At 37.9% G+C, this 20,316-nt stretch overlaps 1 protein-coding gene across 6 annotated transcripts in view; it reads right to left on the bottom strand.

Moving 5' to 3' along the window:
* DGKB (diacylglycerol kinase beta) overlaps positions 1–20,316 on the bottom strand; it is a 235,168-nt gene that overhangs the window by 203,739 nt on the left and 11,113 nt on the right. For all 6 annotated transcript variants that reach the window (XM_044428758.1, XM_044428759.1, XM_044428760.1 and 3 more), the window contains 8 exons: positions 19,899–20,052; positions 19,029–19,169; positions 17,198–17,247; positions 16,017–16,091; positions 14,483–14,602; positions 6,098–6,215; positions 2,704–2,792; positions 1,765–1,881 (listed from right to left, as the gene is read on the bottom strand). In XM_044428758.1, the coding sequence (XP_044284693.1) occupies positions 1,765–1,881; positions 2,704–2,792; positions 6,098–6,215; positions 14,483–14,602; positions 16,017–16,091; positions 17,198–17,247; positions 19,029–19,169; positions 19,899–20,052 (864 nt within the window). The remainder of the gene's footprint in view (positions 1–1,764; positions 1,882–2,703; positions 2,793–6,097; positions 6,216–14,482; positions 14,603–16,016; positions 16,092–17,197; positions 17,248–19,028; positions 19,170–19,898; positions 20,053–20,316) is intronic.

Raw genomic sequence — 20,316 nt, 5'->3', positions numbered from 1 at the left:
TACTCAAAAATAACTAGGACTGTGTTCATTTGGACTTATTCTCTCTGAAACTGTGTTAGAGGCAAAATTCTATGCCTGTTTCCTTGGGAATAAGCCCAGTCTACAAACTATTTTGGGTCCTTGAATTGGCTTAAGAAAGGCATAGCTCTAGTATTGATCATATATAGGAGTCTGTTGAAAATTACGTAGAAAGTAATCCCATGCATGTTCAGACAGAAAAGAGTCCTAAACTCCCAGCATTCCCCAGCCAGCAGTAGAAGTGCACAGGACTTCACCTTTAACTATGACACACATGTGAGCTGCTCACATGACACAGAAATGGACTAGAAGACCCTCAGAAGTGTGGCATCTTATTCTGAAACAAATGTACTTAGAAAATTTGCTAGTATCAGGGGAATAAATTAGCTGTTGTATTCACTTCCGATGAATTAACATATCAGATGTGACTGTTTGCATTAATAGAAAGTACCTTAAGTTAAGCATGCATATTAGATATTTCTAATTTATATGACATGGTTTAACAGGCACTGTACAAATATCCTGTTCAACAGGTGCTCTGATTCGGTGGCTCCAAACAACTGTCTTGTCTAGCAGCTTTTCTAGTTCACTGTTTTCAGGTTTGAGTAAATGCTTCAGTTTAGATAAATTATCCATATAAGTCTAAATAGTATCCAACTTGAGACATAATTTTTAAAATATCTAATACATACCGTTTGCCAATCACAAGCTCTTTAGAGAGATGCCTTGCAAAGGATAATTTGCCGCTTTATTTTTGAATTTAAAAAATGATTGACACCTAATAGCAGCCCTGTCCATACTAATCATTACTGCAAAAATACCTTTTTTTTAGTAGTTTCCTAGCAACAGATAATAAAAGTGTAGCAAATTCTTATTTCTTCCAAGTGCTGAAGCTTTATTGTGAGACCATTTTGGTCACTCTGTAATCTAAAATATTTGTCATGCTAATTCCATGCCTCACTGTAAATCCACTTCTATCATAATTAATGCACACCAGGCCAGGCCATATCCAGAAGTATCCTCACATATTTGGTGATAATTAACAGTTCTGCTACTCAGTAGCATACAATCAATAGCATAATCTTCTTATTAGACAGTATGACCTTTGACAAGCAAGTGAGTTGTTAAAGCAGTGGTTTTTGATATTATGTGTTTTACAGAATACATCACGAAATACAATATTATTTAAAAATAAGCACTTGTTTTGTCCAGAATGTATTTCATGAGCATTAACAGTTTGTCTCCTTTTCTACCACTTAATAGCAGTTAATTAGCAAGAGGACAAGAACAGTCAGTGCTCCTGTGAACTAGCAGAGGGCGGGGGCGGGAAACCTGTGGTCCTGCAGATGTTGCTGGACTACAACTCACATGAATTCCAAGTAGTAGCCAAGTTGGCTCAGGGCAGCCTTGCCCAACATGGTGCCCTTCCAAAGTGTTGGCTGGATGACAGTCATCCTGGTTGTGAATCATGGGAGCTGTAGTCCAACATGTTGGGAGGCTGCTAGCATTAGGACCACTTGCTCTTGCTAAACATGGCATTTGAACAGTATTTTAAAACAAAAGGTAGTATCCAGTCATGGTGTAAGTGCTGCACTACCTGTGCTGCACTTGACTTCACTTGCAATAGCTTGATGTGAGTAACACTAGCACAACACCATGAATGGATCATCTCTTCTGGCAGTAGGCAGTGCTACAATACTTCAGCCTACATAAACACCACTAATAGTATCTCTGCAAGGTACTTACTGTGATCTGACACCAAACACAATGTAGCCCAGTCAGTCCTTGGTAACATTTTATAGTTTTGTGACACTTGTCACATTTTGTTGGACAATTCCCTTCTACCCAGAAATGATGCATAACCTAGAACATAAAATCAAATAGATTTATTTATTTGCTTCTTATGTTATGCACTTTAAAGCCACTTTTCTACCAATGTATCCAATGCAATAATCATGAAAGATACTACACACTAACAATAGTAAGCACCTAAACTGGAAAAATCATCAAATCTTCAAGACAGGTCAGCAAATAGCAATTATGACTGCTAAAACTTGAAATACAGCAACATAATGGATGAATAGTAAGATTTTAATCTGGCACCTAATACCTGCAATGAAGGCACCTTCCAAATCTGTTTGTGAAGTAATTCCACAGATAAAAAAATACCTTCATGCTGCTGGCCACTGGTATTTCTGCACAAGTTGAAAGGCATACAGAAAACAGTCTCAGAAACTAGTTTTAAAAAGTCAGGCAGGTCTAAACCGGCATGTTCCTTTTAAACAGTCTTGCAGTGGCTGTTCATTCTGAACCCAATGAAGTTTCTAAACTGGCTTCAAAGACAGGTCCAAGGAGTACAGATTATGTTTTTCAAAACGAGATGTTTCTAGAGGACAGATAACCATGACCAAGCCAGCTCTGCCTAGGAAGGGCTACAGCTAGTGCATCGGCTGACGTGAACAAGGGAGCCTGAGCATGGAAACCAAAAGCCTGGGAATCACCAACACGTGTCCAACACCCCCTCCAATAGCTCAGGTAGAGGGGATATTAGGCAGTTCCCTTAGGCAGCTGTCAGCATTATATTTGCCAGGTATACTTATGGACCCTATCATGAACCTACACGCGCATGCATGCTCACACACACACCCACACATGCACACAATGTAGATAAAAATGATGGCTTACCTCAGTGTTCTTTTTTGATTTTACATATGTTTTGATACAAGAAGCTGGTGCTCTTGCAACACAACGCTCATGGACTGTGTATTTACAAACTGAAAGAACATAACATGCATACCGGGTTATTTATTTATTTATTTATTTATTTAATTTAAACATTTTATGCCGCCCCATTTGCCGAAGCCTCGGGGCGGCTTACAACAATAAGTTAAAAAATTAAAAATAAGCTAAAAAATTAAAAAATATAAACATTAAGTTAAAAATACAAAAATACCAATATAAAATAAGCCGCCCTGGCCAGATAAAATCCAATAATATTAACAATTAAAATGCTGCTTAAATAAAAAGGTCTTCGCCTGGCGCCGAAAAACAAATAACGATGGCGCCAGGCGGACCTCTCTGGGGAGCGCATTCCATAACTTAGGCGCCACCGCAGAGAAAGCCCTCCTCCGAGTACCCACCCTCCTAATTTCTTTCACGGAGGGTTCCCGGAGAAGGTCCTCTCCCACCGATCTCAAGGGGCGGCCGGGCTTATATGGATGTAAACTGGTTATTGACACTGTTAGATACGAAATTGGTTTGAATGAAGAGAAATAAGTACAACTCCATTTTCCATTCATCATTTGCTAATCTGTGTCATTGGACTATGAAAACTCAACTCTGGCCATTTGCTCTGAAACAGAAAGGGCTATCTCCTAAAGGAAATACTACATAACCAGTAGATGGGAAGAATCTAAGAATACTCTTCAATGGCTGAGCAGGAAATGCTTAATTAAATCAGCCCTCACTAAAATGTTCACAATAATTCTTAAATGGGAAAAAATATTGAAGACACATTAAGAACTGCCAAATGCTTTAGTGTCATTTGCCAAGAGGAAGAAATCTATATTTTACAAACTATAGGCATGAGAGCAGCTGGCAAACCTGAACACAAAAGGCAACGGACTTATGTTATTTCCTCTATGGATTTATCAATCTTAAATGGCTGATTAATCCTGTTTCTAGATAGCAGTTCTTGTCAACTATCACAATGTTTTGCTACTTGCCATGAAATAGAAGGTTTCTGTCCTTCGTCTCCATTCTACATTACAAAATCTAAAGTTTTTCCCCTACATTTCTTTATTGCAATGCTTTATATGGCTTTGTGGAACACTGATACCAAATCTTTCTGACTGCTATGAGGAAGAAGGAATGCTAGATTATTGTTGTTTAAATCAAAGCCAGTAACCAATAGCTCATCTGCATCGAAAATAAAATAAACATTTTCTTCCAAAAACCATGCTTCATTAGTAATGGAATATAAGGCTAACCAAACTTCTTGCTTGCACTTATTTAAATACACTGACCAGGAGAAGCAGCTAGTAATTAAACAAACTACAAGGTTGATGGATTTTATGGCCTTCACTGCAGCTGCCACAGGCCCCTTTCTCCAAGCTACACTTTTAAAAAGGCACAACAGCAGCTCAAAAATATCCAGGAATGCAAGTGACAATTTTCATAAGAACAAATCTGAAGGCCATCTGCCCAATGCCAGTGATACGTAGATGCATGGGAATGCCTCATAAATAGACCCTTAATAGAACAATCTGTTTTTAAACAGCTATGATTGCACTAGAATGTGTAGACAGTATGCCCAACAAATGATATAATGTAATTTGGACAACATGGTACCTGTATACATTAGATGCCTAACACTACAGACTACTCAAGGGAAAAGGCATCCTGTATTTTGTTTCAAAAATGTGAGTGATTTTATTAACAAATCCTTATTTACACAGAGGCTAACTGAAGAACAATATCACAAGCAAGAACAATATATAAATACATTAGAAGACAATCTACCAAACACCTAAGTGCAGGGGAAGGCTACAACTACAAGAACACTTATAGTTTCATTAAAATAAATGAAACTTATTTATTTCATTAAAATAAATGAAAGGTAAATTAAAGCCAACAGGTTTATGGATTGTACAAATGCTTCTCTAAAGAGATATCCTAATTCCAGTCTGTCTAACTGGAAATATACTAACATTGTTCCATAAGCTGAAGTTGAGCTATAGGTTTATCACTTTGGAACAAGGGCAGACAACTTCAAGAGCTCCAGTGGCCATCTTTGCTCTCCAGACTGCCCCCCTCCATGGGCAATAGTCCACATGGCAACACAAATTTAATAAAACACTCAAATGGCATATTCAAAGGTTCAAATTTAGATTAAAGGTAAAAAAGGTAAAGGTTTCCCCTTGACATTAAGTCCAGTCATGCCTGATCTAGGGGACGGTGCTCATCTCCGTTTCCTAGCTGAGGGAGCCAGAGTTTGTCCGCAGTCTCCGTGGTCATGTGGCCAGCATGACTAAACACCGAAGTGCACGGAACGCTGTTACCTGGCCACCAAAGTGGTACCTTTTTATCTACTTGCATTTGCATGCTTTCGAACTGCAAGGTTGGCAGGAGCTGGGATGGAGCAACGGGAACTCATCCCGTTGTGCAAATTCGAACTGGCAACCTTTCAATCTACCAGCCCAGCAGCACAGCAGTTTAAACCAGTGCACCACCTGCAGTCCCAAAATTTAGCTTGCATGCAGCTAAATGTGACCCATAAGGCTACCAACACCACTTCCCCCTTAAAAATAATTGGCAATAATCACAGATGATGGATATATCCACTTGAATGAACTTCAATAAGCCTCGGGCTCACATACCCCCATCCTTTATTCTCCATTCTGGCCATAAGAATAAGATATAAAGCCTCCACTTCCATTTTGGATTAAATGTAGTTTGGCATGTTGACTAAACATGGTATGGTTAATCTTACATAAATGTACCTGAAACAAGCCACTCTGATAACTTTTGTGACTTAAAATGGGGATTGTGGATTGTTAAAAAAATCCACAAAATAATCCACAGTTCACCTAGGTTCACACAACACAACAAGATGCTGCTCACTTAAAACAAGGACAGGCTTCCAAACTCTCCCTCTAAACCACACCAACACAGGGGAGTGGGGTAACACATAAGCTCAAGGCTCACTGCAGCTTGTCATTCTGCAAAGCCATGGAGCTACAGGACATCAAGAAATGGCCAATGTAATTGCTTGGCTTGGCTTATTGATACATTTATTGTCCTGAGAGATGTTTTGGGCTTTTAGAAAGGATGTAATATATTTGTGTTTGCTGAATGAATAAACACCAATGTTAGCCTTTAGAGAAGGACAAATATTTATCCATTTATTAATTTATTTATCTGTTACTTATTTTTATCTTGCTGTTCTGCCAAAAGAGCTTAAACAGCAACTTAAACAGCAAAAAGGGGGGCAGGCAATACTAGATAACTTGGGCACTGATAAGATTGATGGGCTAAGTCCAGGGAGCATAAAGCAGAGCTAATGGAGGAATATACTCACATGAACAAGAAAGGCCCTGCTTGCCTACTCCTATTAGCATGTTCAAGCAAAGATTACAGTAGGCAGGCTTATTGAAGTGTTTCAGTCTCCATACATGCTGCCCATCATCCTTCACATTCTGCAGAAGGCATAAAAAGAAATGGATCTCATTTAATGGCATAAACAGTGAAACTTGTAAGTGCCAATAAAATTTGAAATTGACTCAAGAACATAAAAGACAATCTGTTTCTTCATTTATTAATTTTCTAGAAATCACAACATAATTCTTTCCAACAGACAACTCCTGATATGGTAACAAAAGTGGTTTTGTATGCTCAGAACTGTATTTTCAAAGCCATTTTACCTGTAGCTAAGAAGACGTTAACACGATCCTTTCAAATTAGTAAAATGCATTATGATCTGGTCCGGCAACATGTTCATAGCTCTAGCTGCCTTAGCAGGTCAGGAACAACAGGCATGGCTTCCATAGGTGTATATATCCTTATCCAGATAGGACTAGAAATGCATATGACCCCTGCTATAATAGGGCATTTTAATTTAACAGTTTGTTCCTGTGTTTAGGCTTCCAATGTTCCCAGCACATCAATCAGCTAATGAAAGCAGATGACTAGATGAATGTATCTGAACCAAAATTAAAACCAAAGGTTTACTCAGCACCATTGAACTGGCCACCAACAAGCAAAAAAGAAAAAAAAAGTAGCAGGTTTTCTGAACAATTATTATGCTATTAAAATTAATATAATTTAGCTAATGAACATATATTTTTAGATTAATTTTGCAATTTATTCAAAAGAATGGTCACAAGATGTGATTTCGCCTTCATTTGAACAGAACATATGGGCCGACTTAGCTGGCATTTTCCCTATCAGAGAAACAAACAAGTCTTGAATGTGGGTGTTCTGCCAATTAAAATACTGAAGTTGCAGCCTGCAACTGATCTACGAATCTCATTATATAAATATAATGCACTTTTAGAAAAGAGCATATTAGAGTTTTGCACTGGTTTACTGCTAAATAACAACCATCCTAATTGCCACATATTAAAATATGTATTTTTAACTTAAAATAATTTCTCAAACAATAATGTCCTGATTGATTTTTAAATAGATAGAATAAAATTTAACTGCCATCAATTTTCATTTATTGGTACCCATGTGAAAATATTCACCATGTTTCATTTATTACTACTTTGGACCTTTTATCTGTCAAGCTGGCAATCTTCTCCTCCCCTTTTCCCACACATAATCCCCTGTTTGTTTTATGTGTCATATCTGGATTTTAGATGCATCACACTATTGTTTAAATTTAAATCACAAAGCATACCTGAGCAGATGCTCATTTCTCCCAGACTTCAGTCCCTACCCAGAGTCAAGCTGTGGTATAAAAATGAATTAGCATGTGGTGCATATTGCTTATGTGAAAGAAAACAAATATATTCTTGGGTAAGGTCCTAAGAATTGTTTGAATTTTATAGATAGGCAGGACAGCTGCTGCAATATTGTTAAAACTGGGTTGTATTATGTCCTGCAGGATTGCTTTGCATGTTTTTCACCTTCTTCTACTACTTTGCTTTTAAGCACACATGCTAGATAAAAGAAAACAAAGCTAATGAGAAGAACTTTCTTTTACTAAATTCTTGTACTAGGAGGAAATAGACATAATAAAAAAATACACCATTCCAGCTTTTATAGAAACACTGCCATGCATAAACTTCCATCCAATTTAGGAGTGCAATGCTCCCTACAGCAGTTTCTGAAACAGTTCTCAAAATAATTAAAGCTGCTCCCTCCTGTGGATAATCCAAGGGATAGCAATAAAGCTGTTTTTCCCAGATTCAGGGGAAATCTTCCTTCACAAAATAAAAATTGTTAAGCAGCATGTCTTGATTAAACCTCACTGAATCTGGCACAGAATAGATTGGAAAGCAGTTTAGAATTCAGTCTAAATGCATCTTTATCCCCATGTCTAATTATTATCTTACAGCAATTCATTTTAAATCTGGAATAAGTAATTTTAAAACTGTTCTCCAATGTCAAACAAGGGTGGTATGTGGGCCTAATATGGACATACTTGTACTATTTCAAATATATCCCCTGCAAAGCAAGGTCAGAATAACTATCTTTCTAGCCAAGTTTACTATCTAATGGAGGCCAATACTGAGTGTTCCAAAGAGAGTGCACAATCATAATCACAATAATATCCACTTAGCCCTGTGGACCAATTCAGCAAAAATTTTCTGTACTCTGAACTTCAATTTCCATAAGCCAAGGAGTTTTTTTTTAAAAGGGTGATAATTTTAAAAAGTTGATCGCAGGATTGCTTGTTACGAGTATCAATGTTATAAGGGTTTTGAAACATTGGATCGGTTTAGGGACTATAGCAACTGCAGAGCAACTCTGACATCTAGTGGCAGTGAAAGAATATAGATTACAAACACTATACATACTCTAAAAATGCCCTACTTTTGCCAGATTTCGTTTTGTTGCCATTGTTGTTTTAATGACTACAGAATTGTTTTTTTTAACTTGCTTAAATTCATATCAGTGAAAGAATGTACCAGTTTTTAAGATACATGGAATACTTTAGCATACAAAATGGCAAGACACCTGAATTCTCAGCAGTATTTTATACATTCAAAATACCTGAAAACACAATTCACTGATGTGCTAATTCAAATAAATGACTAGCCCCATGTAAGCCCCTTGGCAGCATGGGCACAGAGCTAGCTTCCATTTTAAGGAGAATCACGACAAAGTGTCCCCTTCCATGTTAGTGGGTCCTAGCAAGCTTACCTGACAATGGTGGTGGGCGAGCAGCAGCACTATACCCAATGAGTCCAAACCATCATTTCAATTGGCCACAATGGCCTTGACACAGCATCCCTCCAGAGTACGGATTTTGTTAAATCCATTCTATCTGGATTTTGCAAATTGTCAGTCATCTTTAATTCCATCAAGTACTTACTAATGGGACTGCATTTGTATGCCAGAATGTTGATCCTTATTGCAAATGTGTATTTCTGTATATCTGACCCCCTCCAGTTAAAAAGAATGTCCACAAGGTTGTGGAATCTACATGCTTTTTTAAAAGCTGATCCACTGTGAAATCTGCAAGCCAAATTTATAAAATATTTTGTCAATATTAGGAATTTGTCCAGAATTCCTATTCCAGAGCATTATGAAAAATGATAGTTTTGACTCATGCCAAGGTCAGCCATCAGCAAAATGGTGGACACTGGGCTTGGTGAGGGGCATGCTGTTGAATTAGGCTCAGACTGTGGTGATCTCTCTGTCAAGCAGTGCTTCCATGACGCTTTTATACTAAGCCCTCATTCTCTTTCTCATAATGCTAGTAGCAGTTCTATGACCTCCTGCTGTACCATTTCTCATAGCTGCATAGATGCTACACATCTGGGGGTACCTAGTCACATAAATGGAGACTTCACAGAGTCCATCCTGAGAAGTACAGTGCAGCTTACATTCTTCCAAATCATTCTCATGAGCATTGCATCACATGTGTAACAGCCTGAAGTCTCTTATACCTAACCTGGTGAGCCTAACATCTCATTCGTGACTAGCAATGGGTAAGAATTTCAGTTCAGTTCAAGTCAGAATTTACAACAATTCATGAAGCTCTCCATTCTGGACAAAAAGAAGTCGAGATTTTGAATGCATGAATGGAGAACCCAATTTCTTCCTTCCAGCCCTGAGCTTTGAATGCTTTGCACTTAAAAGTCTGGGTTCTAATACTGCTCTATTCAACCATGACAGTAATTATAGTTCCCCTCCTTTTTTTTCTGCTAGGCTCCTCATCTTTAACTTTTGGATGGCAGCCAGTGACTTAATGGTCCTCTCTGTGTTGAGAATACCTGCTTCTATCGAACATTGGTGATAGTGAAGATGGGAAAGAATTTTGTTTCAGCTTGATTTTCATAAGAACGTAGCAATTTTCACAATGTTCTTTGTATTTCGGTGGATAGGAACATGCCCTTTAAAAAAATTGATATCAGAGAAAGTAAAACTGACGGATTCACTCAAGCCTACTTTTGACTAGTCATCTATAGGCCATAAAATCTGTCTCATCTGCATTTTGAAGGTCCTTTCATTTAACTGTCTTCTCCTTGACGGAACTGTATTTTGTGCCAATGTGTTTGTCTCCATTTGTGCCATTTTCAATTATAGAAATGCTAAATCTACCTTTCCACCAATATTTTTTTTAAAAAACCCTCAAAATCTATTTTAGCCTAACGATTAATTCATACTTTGAGTAAGTGGATGAGAAGGAGGAAGACTAGATCAGAAGCACCTTTCATCTTCTAAGGCTGATTTACCAGCTATGACCCTATCTGGACAGGCAGAACTAGGCAACAGTTTTTCACACACTGCTAACCTCTCATCTGGAATAATCCGATGCTCTCTGTCTGTGGCTTCCCTTTAAGATGGTCTGGAAACTTCAATTGGTCCAGAATAGGGCAGCAAGGCTGCTGATGAGGACTGGCAAATATGATCATATAAAACCAGTCCTCCACCATCTTCACTGGTTACCAACTGAAGTTCAGGCCTAATTCAAGGTGTTAACACTTGTGTTTAAAGCCCTTAAACAACTTGGGACCAGAGTATCTAAACTAGCACCTCTTCCCTCATGTGCCTACCTAGCTCTCTGGATCATTATTGAAGGCCCCCAATATTTTAATTGCTAGAATCATTTTCATGGTTTAATAGTTTATATCTGGTTATTCTCCGCTATTGTGCCTTCTATGTTGCCCTTGGATAATCTAGAGGTCTGTGAAGTTTATACTGGTAGAGTGTTTGCTTGATAGTTCGTCAGATTTTATTGTTATATTAATTTTATTTTGAATTGTGCCTTTCTCGGATTTTAGACCCGAGTCACACTCAGCTCTGCTGGAGATTCCAGGGATTAACTCTGGAAATATTCTGCCCTACCACTGACCTGCAGTCCTACAAGACTATCTAATTAAGCAGATTAAGAACTGGGAAACTTTGGGACATCTACAGACTAGCAAGGGGATTCCCAGTTCCCTATTTCCTTCCTTCCTTCCTCGCTACCCAAAAGATCCTGTTTCACCCTTCTCCAAGGCTGCTTTGCCAACCTCATAAAATAGCCAGTACATTTTTCTCCACACCGGCTGCTAGGGTGTTGGGCATGCAGTCCTGAGCTCCGAGGTCAGAGTGCTGTCTCCATTCTTGGTTCTGAGAATCTGAAAAATCCTATAAACTCTCAGATACTAGCTATCGGCCAGGGGATTACTCCCAAACTATAATTGTCTGTGCTCAAAATATCTAAAGGACATTGAAGACTTTATTCATGGATAATGGGATGCAAAAAGGTAGCAAAGATTTGTTTGGTGAATATAAGGGAAAATAATGAATATAATTAAGTTTGTGAATGTTTTCTAATGACTCTACAAATGGCACAGGAAAAAGATAACTTATGATAGTACATGGAATATGTAAATATGATCTAGTTAATTAATCAATTAAAATGTAATTGTATTGTATTTTAATTGTTTTGTTCAACATTCTAATTACAGTGGTAAGGGTGGCATATAAATGCAATTATTACTATTATTAGTCAGTTTTGCAGCTGTTCTTCAGGCCATTTATTCCAATAAAAGCCTCGCCTGTAGAGAAGTTGAAAAAGCATGAAAACAGAGAAATGATAAAGAGCTGATGAAAATAAGCTAAAGAGAATTATTTCACAGCAGATAGATAGTTTTTATGTCTGCCACTTTAATATATGTGCTTCCATTTATTCATATGGTTTATCTTCTGAAAACACTGCTGAATTAATAAGAGAACTGCATTTTAAAGGTTTATATAGAGAATAGTGCTAACTTTGGATTTTTTAAGAAAAGGAAGTGAGAGAGATGTTTTTAGACCTACTGGCAGCTAAAGATTGCCATCCCTTTAAAATGTTTAATTAAAATAATAATTATAGGGATTGTCGTGAATAGGCCCAGGTGAAACTTACTGGGGACAGTCTAAATTCTAAGCCAAACTAGATGTGCCCATAATCACACAATTGGCCCTTGCATGCTTCTTTTTCCTTAACTCAGTTGCAGCCATGTGAGGACTTACTCAGGTGGGATCATGGTGAAGGGGACACATGATACCACTTTGCTCACCTTGGTCCTTCCTATTTAAACAGAATGAAACCTCCAAAAAGGTGCCAAAAGCAGCCCTCCTCCCAGGATGGGAACCACTGCAAAGACAACTGATTAAGGTCCCCTATTTAACATGGAGATCTCAATTCTGAATGGTGTCCCACAGTTACTTTTTCACATAGAAAGAACAAAGCATGCTAAGCACAATCATGTGATTAAAACCATATTTCAGTTATGAGTCATTCTACTGATTGTGCCCTCGAAGCATGGGGCATCCAATGAAGAGCAAGAGTGTAGAGGCAGTCTCCAGCTCCCCACACCTCCCGCTCTGCCTTTTGGCTAGACAGCATTCTTAGCTATCTAGCTGAGCTGCTTCAAAGAGAGAGGGAAGGAGAATGAGATGTCATTTGCAGGCCTCATATCCTGGGAGCCGAGCTTACTCCATCACCCCCAGGGACACCCACTTTACCCCTTCTCTGAGCTTGGATTCCTGCCTTTCAAGAGGCAGTCAGTGTGGTCCTTTCCATACCATGCCAGCTGCAACAAAAGGGGAAGGGATTGGAAGGTAGATTCCCAATTCTGAGGTCAGAGCTTTGTCTAGAGGCCATAATTTAATATGTGACATTCCATTCATCTGGCATTGATCCAGTTTGAATTATCAAAGCAAGCCACAAGTTTGTTTAAATATTCAGTATATAGCAGGCACAATTAACCTAATTATCTGCCTGCAAATGGCTTTTAATGCTGTCCATATTGAGGGGTGGTGGCATGCCTGTTTGTGGTGGTACAGCATGGAACAGCCTTCATACAACCCATGGCCTATTGTTGGATCATCTGAGGTTGTTTCTCCCTCAAACAAGCCCTGCTGTCCAAGTCTGATGACCCAACAAATCATGTCAGGGTGGCATGGTGCCCAGTACAGAACCTTCTTCTGCATCACACTCTCTCCAGGGAGAAGAAAGAGAAATTACTGCTATACTGCTATATTATGCCATTATCACAACCATACCAATCCATGAATTCATCCATTCTAAAGTAGTTTACTCCTAAATAAGCCTTTTTGTTGGGGCAAGCACACTGCTTCTTTGCAAAGAAGGTTGCAATGCCTGAAAAAGCAGGGCGAAGTTTCTCTCAGTTTTTCATTTCAGAAGCAAATGTTTCAAAAAAGCTTCTACTGAGGCTTAAGCAAGAGAAAGGCAAGAGTTATATGAAAGACTGTTGGTGAGGAGAAACAAGGAGTAGGAAAGCCATCATGAATCAAACACACTGTGTAATAGACAGAGGACAGTTTTATTCCAGCACCTATATTGGCTCGCTAAAAGAAATAAGGGCTTGTGTATTAGAATTCATGAACTAAAGGCTGCAGACTTTTAGTCATAATATTAATGCAACATAGGTCCCAACCTTCTTAGAAACTGTTCCTTTGCTGGTAAATAATGAATATTACTTCCTTGGAAGCATGCACTACAAAACCAAAATTACATATTTATAGAAATATGTACAAGCTGGTTTTCAGCCTATGAAGCAGCTGAAAAAAGAACCATGCTTTCCAGTTGCGTGTAGAGGACAGCCAAACACAGCATCCTGTAAGCATGCTGTAGAATGGGTAAACTAGGAATGGGTGAGAAAATTCTTAAGTTCACATTGAAATGTGAACTGATCGAATTGACTTCTACAAACCAGATCGCATTTCGACGTCAAAAGCTGTACTTAGAAGTTTCCAAAATAGTTTGCAAAGTGAAAATGCATTTAGAAAAAATGCATACAAAAATGCCGTCTATTCTGAAAAATGCAAAAACTGCAGTTTAGTTAATGGAAACCTTGATTGCAACAATGTGTATGTTTGAAAAATATGTAGGCAAAATAGTAAGCTTTGAAACATGTACAAACAAAAACTTGCAATCCAATACAAAAATGGGACTGAACAACCTTGAAAATAGAAACATCCCTAGTTCTAGCCCTCTGTTAGAAAAAGACACAGGCATATCGTTTCTATGGCTGCTCTGAAGAGGCTTTCTGTCTTCCCAGATTTTCAAATTGTTAGGCCATACAAATAGTTGTCCCTTGGTCCTAGAAGGGTAACTGTCAGACTCAAAACTGCTTGATCATGCCCGGTAAGAAGTGTGAGTCTTTCAAAAAAGAAATCCTAAAACAAAGACACACAAGTATATGCTGGATTCCCACCAACTGACTCAAGCAAAATGCAGGTTCCTCACTGCTGTTAAGTGTTATCCTTTGGTTATCACAACAGCGGTTCTTACATTTTCCAGTCCAAGCAAAACTAAAAGTGGGATTGTAGTCATTCCACCCTGGATCCATTCTTCCAAGGAAACAGTGCCATCATGGTCATAGTCAATTTCTTCCATCATTTCATGAAGAATCTGCGGAATAAAATGAAAAAGTAGACCATAAATTAAATGACTCCAAGAAGGAAAGAATAAGAGCCACTTATTACATATTAATTTTTGTTTGCCTCATTACTCAAGCATTTAGTTCCTGTCATACATTCAGTAACTTTATATTATTAATAGCCTTTAGCTTGTGAATAAATGACATGACACATTGAAACAGAAAGGGCTGTAATGTCTCATATAGCTTCTTGAAGATGACACTGAAATATTTTTCAACATACACATAAGTGTGTGTGTGTCACGCATTGTGTCACTGTTTATTTTCTACTTTTAAAAGTCTACAGTATAGTGAGGTCTTGTACGTGTGTATTCCCACTGTGTAAATGTGCTCTCATTTAAAATGTATAAATCCCACTGAGTTTAATTTATAAAACGTTTAAAATGTATTCACCCCACTGAGCTCAATGGGATTTACTCCCAGAGATTTATTCCCACCAAGTTCAATGGGATTCCATACCACTGAGGCCACTAAGAAGTAATTGCTTTAATTTGATCCCTGAAACTGGATCAAGTGAACGTACTGGTCAGTGAAATTTCATCAAGTAACAAAAGATCATTTAAAATTTTAAAGCTCTTTACTTTAATATAATTTAAGTTGTGCTTCTATGATCATCTAAAATCAACTCAGTCTTGCTGAATAAAAGCACATGTTGCATTCCCATCTGGCTGCACCTGAGGGGGCGGTGAAAATGAGATATCAAGGCCCTGCCACCACTCAGCTGGATTCCTGCCTGTCCCTCCTGCTGTGATAAGTTCACTTAATCATTATATAATGACATAAAAAAACTGTAATCTAAATATAGTTTTGCCCTCTTCCCTCTTGTATCTTTAAAAATACATATTTACAGTTCAGTGAAGTGCTTTACAGGAAGCTGATATTTGTTCTAGCATTTATTTTAGTAAATAAATTGACAGGCAAACATCAATAATCTTCAGTGTTTCACACAGCAAGTGACCCATCACAGATAACTTATATTTTATTTAAGATTCTCAGATGAGAAAGCATTTGTCCATAAAAGAAGTTTCTATCATGATCATGTTTTCAGATTTTATTTCCATATGTTTTAATTCTATTTTAAATTGTTATTATGATGTATTTAACTGCTTTCTGTAAACCATTGTGAGAGCACCATACTAATTCTAACAGTATAGAAATACTAAAAAATAAATATGACCTTAGTTGAGATCCAATCCACCCAAACATTCAGTCATAAATACTACTGTGTTCTCTTTCCATAATTTCTCCACCCTTTGCAACATGAAACTTAAAGAAAAAAATTAAGCCACACTGTTATAACAAAGTATTAACTTTAATCAAATCATTCAAAACAACTGTGAGATCCTTCTATTATTAATTAAATCATTGACCTGAGGAAATGCTTACTGGACTGAGTTCAGTGACATCCCATTCAAGATATTCTGCAACGTGCATCATTTGAGTGATGATATTTTCCAGCTCCTAGGCATGTAAGCAAGATACAAAATGCCCTTTTAAATAAATATTATGTATGTCTCACCTTACAATCCTGAAACTCAAATGAACTATGCTAATGCAAACTAAACATCTGTAAAATCAATTTTATTTTGTAGAAAAAACATTAAAATATGCTAATAAGTATAACTGTGACTATGAAAGGGGACTAAAGAATCAAGCAAGATTACGTAGCTGTGAAAACTAAAGGAGTCCTGATGTAGTAACAGCCATGTTCCAGCACTTGCCCTTAAATATGATCTAGTTAAATTTGAATTTTGAATTTAAATGTAGCATCTCTTCCACCTCCATTTCCAGTCCTGCCTTTGTGATAGGTAGGCTATAAGCAGATCAGAAGTGTTAACCCTTTTGGGACTTGAGACCCTCCTTTAGCCCAAACATGTATAATGGGAACTACTTTTTACATGTGTTACCAAACTGCATATGATGCTCATACCATTGGCTTAACCACTTTATATCAGGCTGCCCCTTAGTTGCTGGTTCCATCCCTCCACTTAAAATAGATTGTTTGCTTCCTTGCCTTATTCCTAATTAACAAATCACTTTCCCATTCACATAGATTTCTTCCATTTGCTTGAATCCAAATGCTATGCAAATGGGAGACACTTGAATATATGCAAGGAGATTGGGATTCACCCTTCCTTTTTCAGTTCCCTGATAGCATATCTTTCTGTTTCAGAGGGTACCATAATTTCAGGAGCAAATATTTGGAAGATACAGGACGTTGCAAAGGAAAGGAGAGGGGAAATGCCTTGTTCTAGGAACAGAACAAAAGCCAGGATTCAAGGCTGGAAGAGCTGTATAAATAGATACAGGCATTATAAATATCAGTACAACCTGCCTGCATCCCCACCCTGAAAAACTAAAATAGATTAGGGAAGAAATTATTAGCAGGACCATGACTAAAGTTGCACTGATAACTAGTGAACATAATTGACTTAGACTGGATCTCACCTAAATTGTCTACCATATATTTGACAAGAACACTTGCACCTAATAACAAATGTACTGCTTCAGTCACAGTTTCAGTCACACATGTATTAACAAATGTTGTTATTAATAAATAAAATTACCGAACTGTCCAGGAAACCATTTCCATCTGTATCATATAAGCGAAACATAACTGAGGAAAAAAAAACATGATCTGAGAAAAAGACAGAGCCATAGTTTAAATGTACATCTTATAATTAATAGTAGGTAAGAAAATCAGTTGGCCAGAAAACTTCCATTCTAGGGAATATTGGGAGTTATATTATAAAATAAATTGTTTTATAAACACAGTTTGTCAAGAAACACAAACATGGGAAGAAATCATTTAAAAAATCTGATCTCTCAACTTGCAATGCATCTAAACCTCCAGCAGGTAGAGCCGACTACTCATATTTCCAGAACATAAGGCAATAATCAGTGCTGCTACTACCAACATGCAAATCAAGGACTTGAAAAGTTTCTAGATATTGAAAATCAATGGCATAATCCAACAAATGGCATTTTAACATTAATTTTAATGGAAGAGATTGATGAACATGCTTGTACTTACACAAAAATGAATGGGAGTCCAAAGTGCTTAATTTTCTTTGGATTGCACTCAAAATGCTCCATATATTACATGGCTTTGTGTAACAGTTTGTTTCCTGGGAATAGTAAGCTTTCTACCTTAATTACTTTCTGGATGTGTTTAAATGACATCTTGTGCTCAGCAGTTTGCTGCTTAAAAGTACTATGAACTTTCCTGGGGCTCTGATTGAATCTGGATTATTTCCATTTTACAGACTACCATTTGTAAAACAAGATCTGGAAGTCAAACTGTATCAGCATTAGATAATAAGCAGTACAGGTGCAGTGACTGGCCTTGTGCCTCATAACAAATCAGCCAAGAAATAATCTGTTTCATTAATTCTGCACCTGTTGCTATGAGAGCTTGGTAAGTTAACTGCCAATTATTGGAAAAGCCCAGAACTACCATCATCGATTGATTGATGCCACTCAAAAATTTGGCATGTCATGAAAATATAAAAAATTACATCAATTATGAAGTATAGGCTTGCCAGCATCAAACAGTGAAGTTACATTTTTTTTAAAAAACTGGAGACATCTATGCTATTCTGAAATAGGAATTTTCACAGTGAATGATACCTATTTGGAAATGCTTCACAATTTTATAGCAGCAATGATTAATTATAAGGGTACTTTCCTATTTTTGATGCCATGATAATCTTCCATCTATTTTAGACACAAATTCAACTTTTAACTGTTAAAAATCTGTTACATGCAATCCTATGGACTCATGACATATAGGAGGATATAAGATTCTCCCAGCTCCAAGAGCCTATTATTTCAGAGATGGGATCGTGAAGACAAAGCCCGTCCCCCGCACCACTAGCTGCTCACCTGGAGGTCTCAACTGGCCCTTGGAGGGAGGAAAGGAACTTGCTAGGGGTGGGAAGGGAAGGAGGCTGGGGCAGCAAACTTAGACTACTTGGGATGGGCATCCCAGGCTGCTTCCCTCCTCCTCCCAGTGCTTTATCTAGACAGCTTGAAAAGGCCTTCTAGACAATACCCACTGCAAGGAATGGCAGCATCACAGATTGCACTGCCATGCTTCATTCTAGCCATAGGGTGGCTCACATGCATCAAAAGCATAGGATTGTGCCCTAGAAGTTTGGGCATTTCAGACTATTCTCTGTACCTATTCTCTACATTAAGGTGCATTTTAAAAATGATTATGCACAGGTTCATCTATGAATCATTAAGACTTGAAGAAAGACAGAGTAATTAAGATACATCTGAAGCATCCTGTACACCACTGATTTGTGATGATAAAATGCAAACATATTTTGCTGTTAATAGATAATATAAATCAATTAACTGAGAGTACTGATTTGCTTCATATAAACTACATACATTCAAGTTTGTCTTCTGGTCTTCCTCTTTCAAGAAGGGAAAGATAACAGACAATATCTTTCAACTGGATTATATCCGGTATGTTCAAAGTGGAAAGAGCCGGAGGTCTAGATGTGGTCATGCTTTTAGTAATTCGCAAACCTGAAATAATATTCACAGTATTATGGTTATTGCTATTATTATTCCACATTTATATGCTGCCTTTCTTTCTCTTGGAAGGAACCCAAGATTCCTCACAAAGTACTGCTCCTTTGCATTTTATCCTCACAACATCAACCCTGTGAGGTAGCTTAGGCTGAGAGTCAGTAATCAAAGTCACCCAGCTAGTTCAACCCAGATCTCCCAAATCCCTGTCCAACACTCTAACCACTATGCCACATTGGCTCTAATGTTATGAGGTTATTTTCATTTGCTAAGCAAAATGTTGGAACACTTGGAAAACATGGCCATAAGTATATGTGACTTCCTACTCAAAAAAGCCCCGATGCCCCTGTATTGGTGAAACCCAGTATCTTCTTGCACCAAGGACAGTCTAATTATCAATATGATCCTATGCCTGTTCGCAAAGTTTCAAGTTCTACTGCGTTTAATAGATGTCAGTCCCTGCTTAGTACCATAGCAGCCTGAATAGAAGGTCCACCATTCTGTCTCTCCAGCTATACTTCCACCCCTTGATCTGAACCTCTCTCTGTGCCCAAATTAAAATGTTTACTGTTGCTTGTCTCTCTACTGCTAGTTGAAGGTTGTGTTGTTTCAAAAGAAGGGAGAGCCTGTGAGGAGCATTAAAGTCTTTTAACTTTTAGGCAGTAAATAAGGCAAAAAAAAAAAGTCTCGACTGAGTTTAACTCATAAGACTAATGGCTTACTTACCTCCTGGAAGAAGTGGGGGCTTATTCTTTACCAATGGACTGCTATGAGGAACTTTGTTGCCAAAGGATGTAAAGAGATGTTCACAAAACTCTTCTGGTAGGTCAGCCTCCAAGAAAGTCTTCATAAATAATTTGAAACCTTCCAAGTCAATTGTCTGTAAAGGAGGGCAGAGAATTGGCTATGACTAGGTTTTCCAGGGTGAAGTATAGGCCAGTTCCATACTATAATAGCAGATGCCTGCTAGCTTACAGGCCTTCTTCCCTACCTCCCTGCTTCATTCCACCACATCATCTGAACACCTGCTCTGAAGGACTTTCTCAATCTCCGGGACAGGTCTTGATGACAAGAGGCTAACAAAGAACAGCACATCTCCTCATTCTGCTGATGGAAGCAGTTCTCATTCATAATTGTGCATAAA

Source organism: Varanus komodoensis, unplaced genomic scaffold, assembly GCF_004798865.1.
Source record: "Varanus komodoensis strain SLA01 unplaced genomic scaffold, ASM479886v1 scaffold2, whole genome shotgun sequence".
In the NCBI taxonomy this organism is placed as follows: Eukaryota; Metazoa; Chordata; class Lepidosauria; order Squamata; family Varanidae; genus Varanus; species Varanus komodoensis.
The sequence above is the reverse complement of the archived record's forward strand: the minus strand, read 5'-3'. Positions and strand labels throughout refer to the sequence as shown.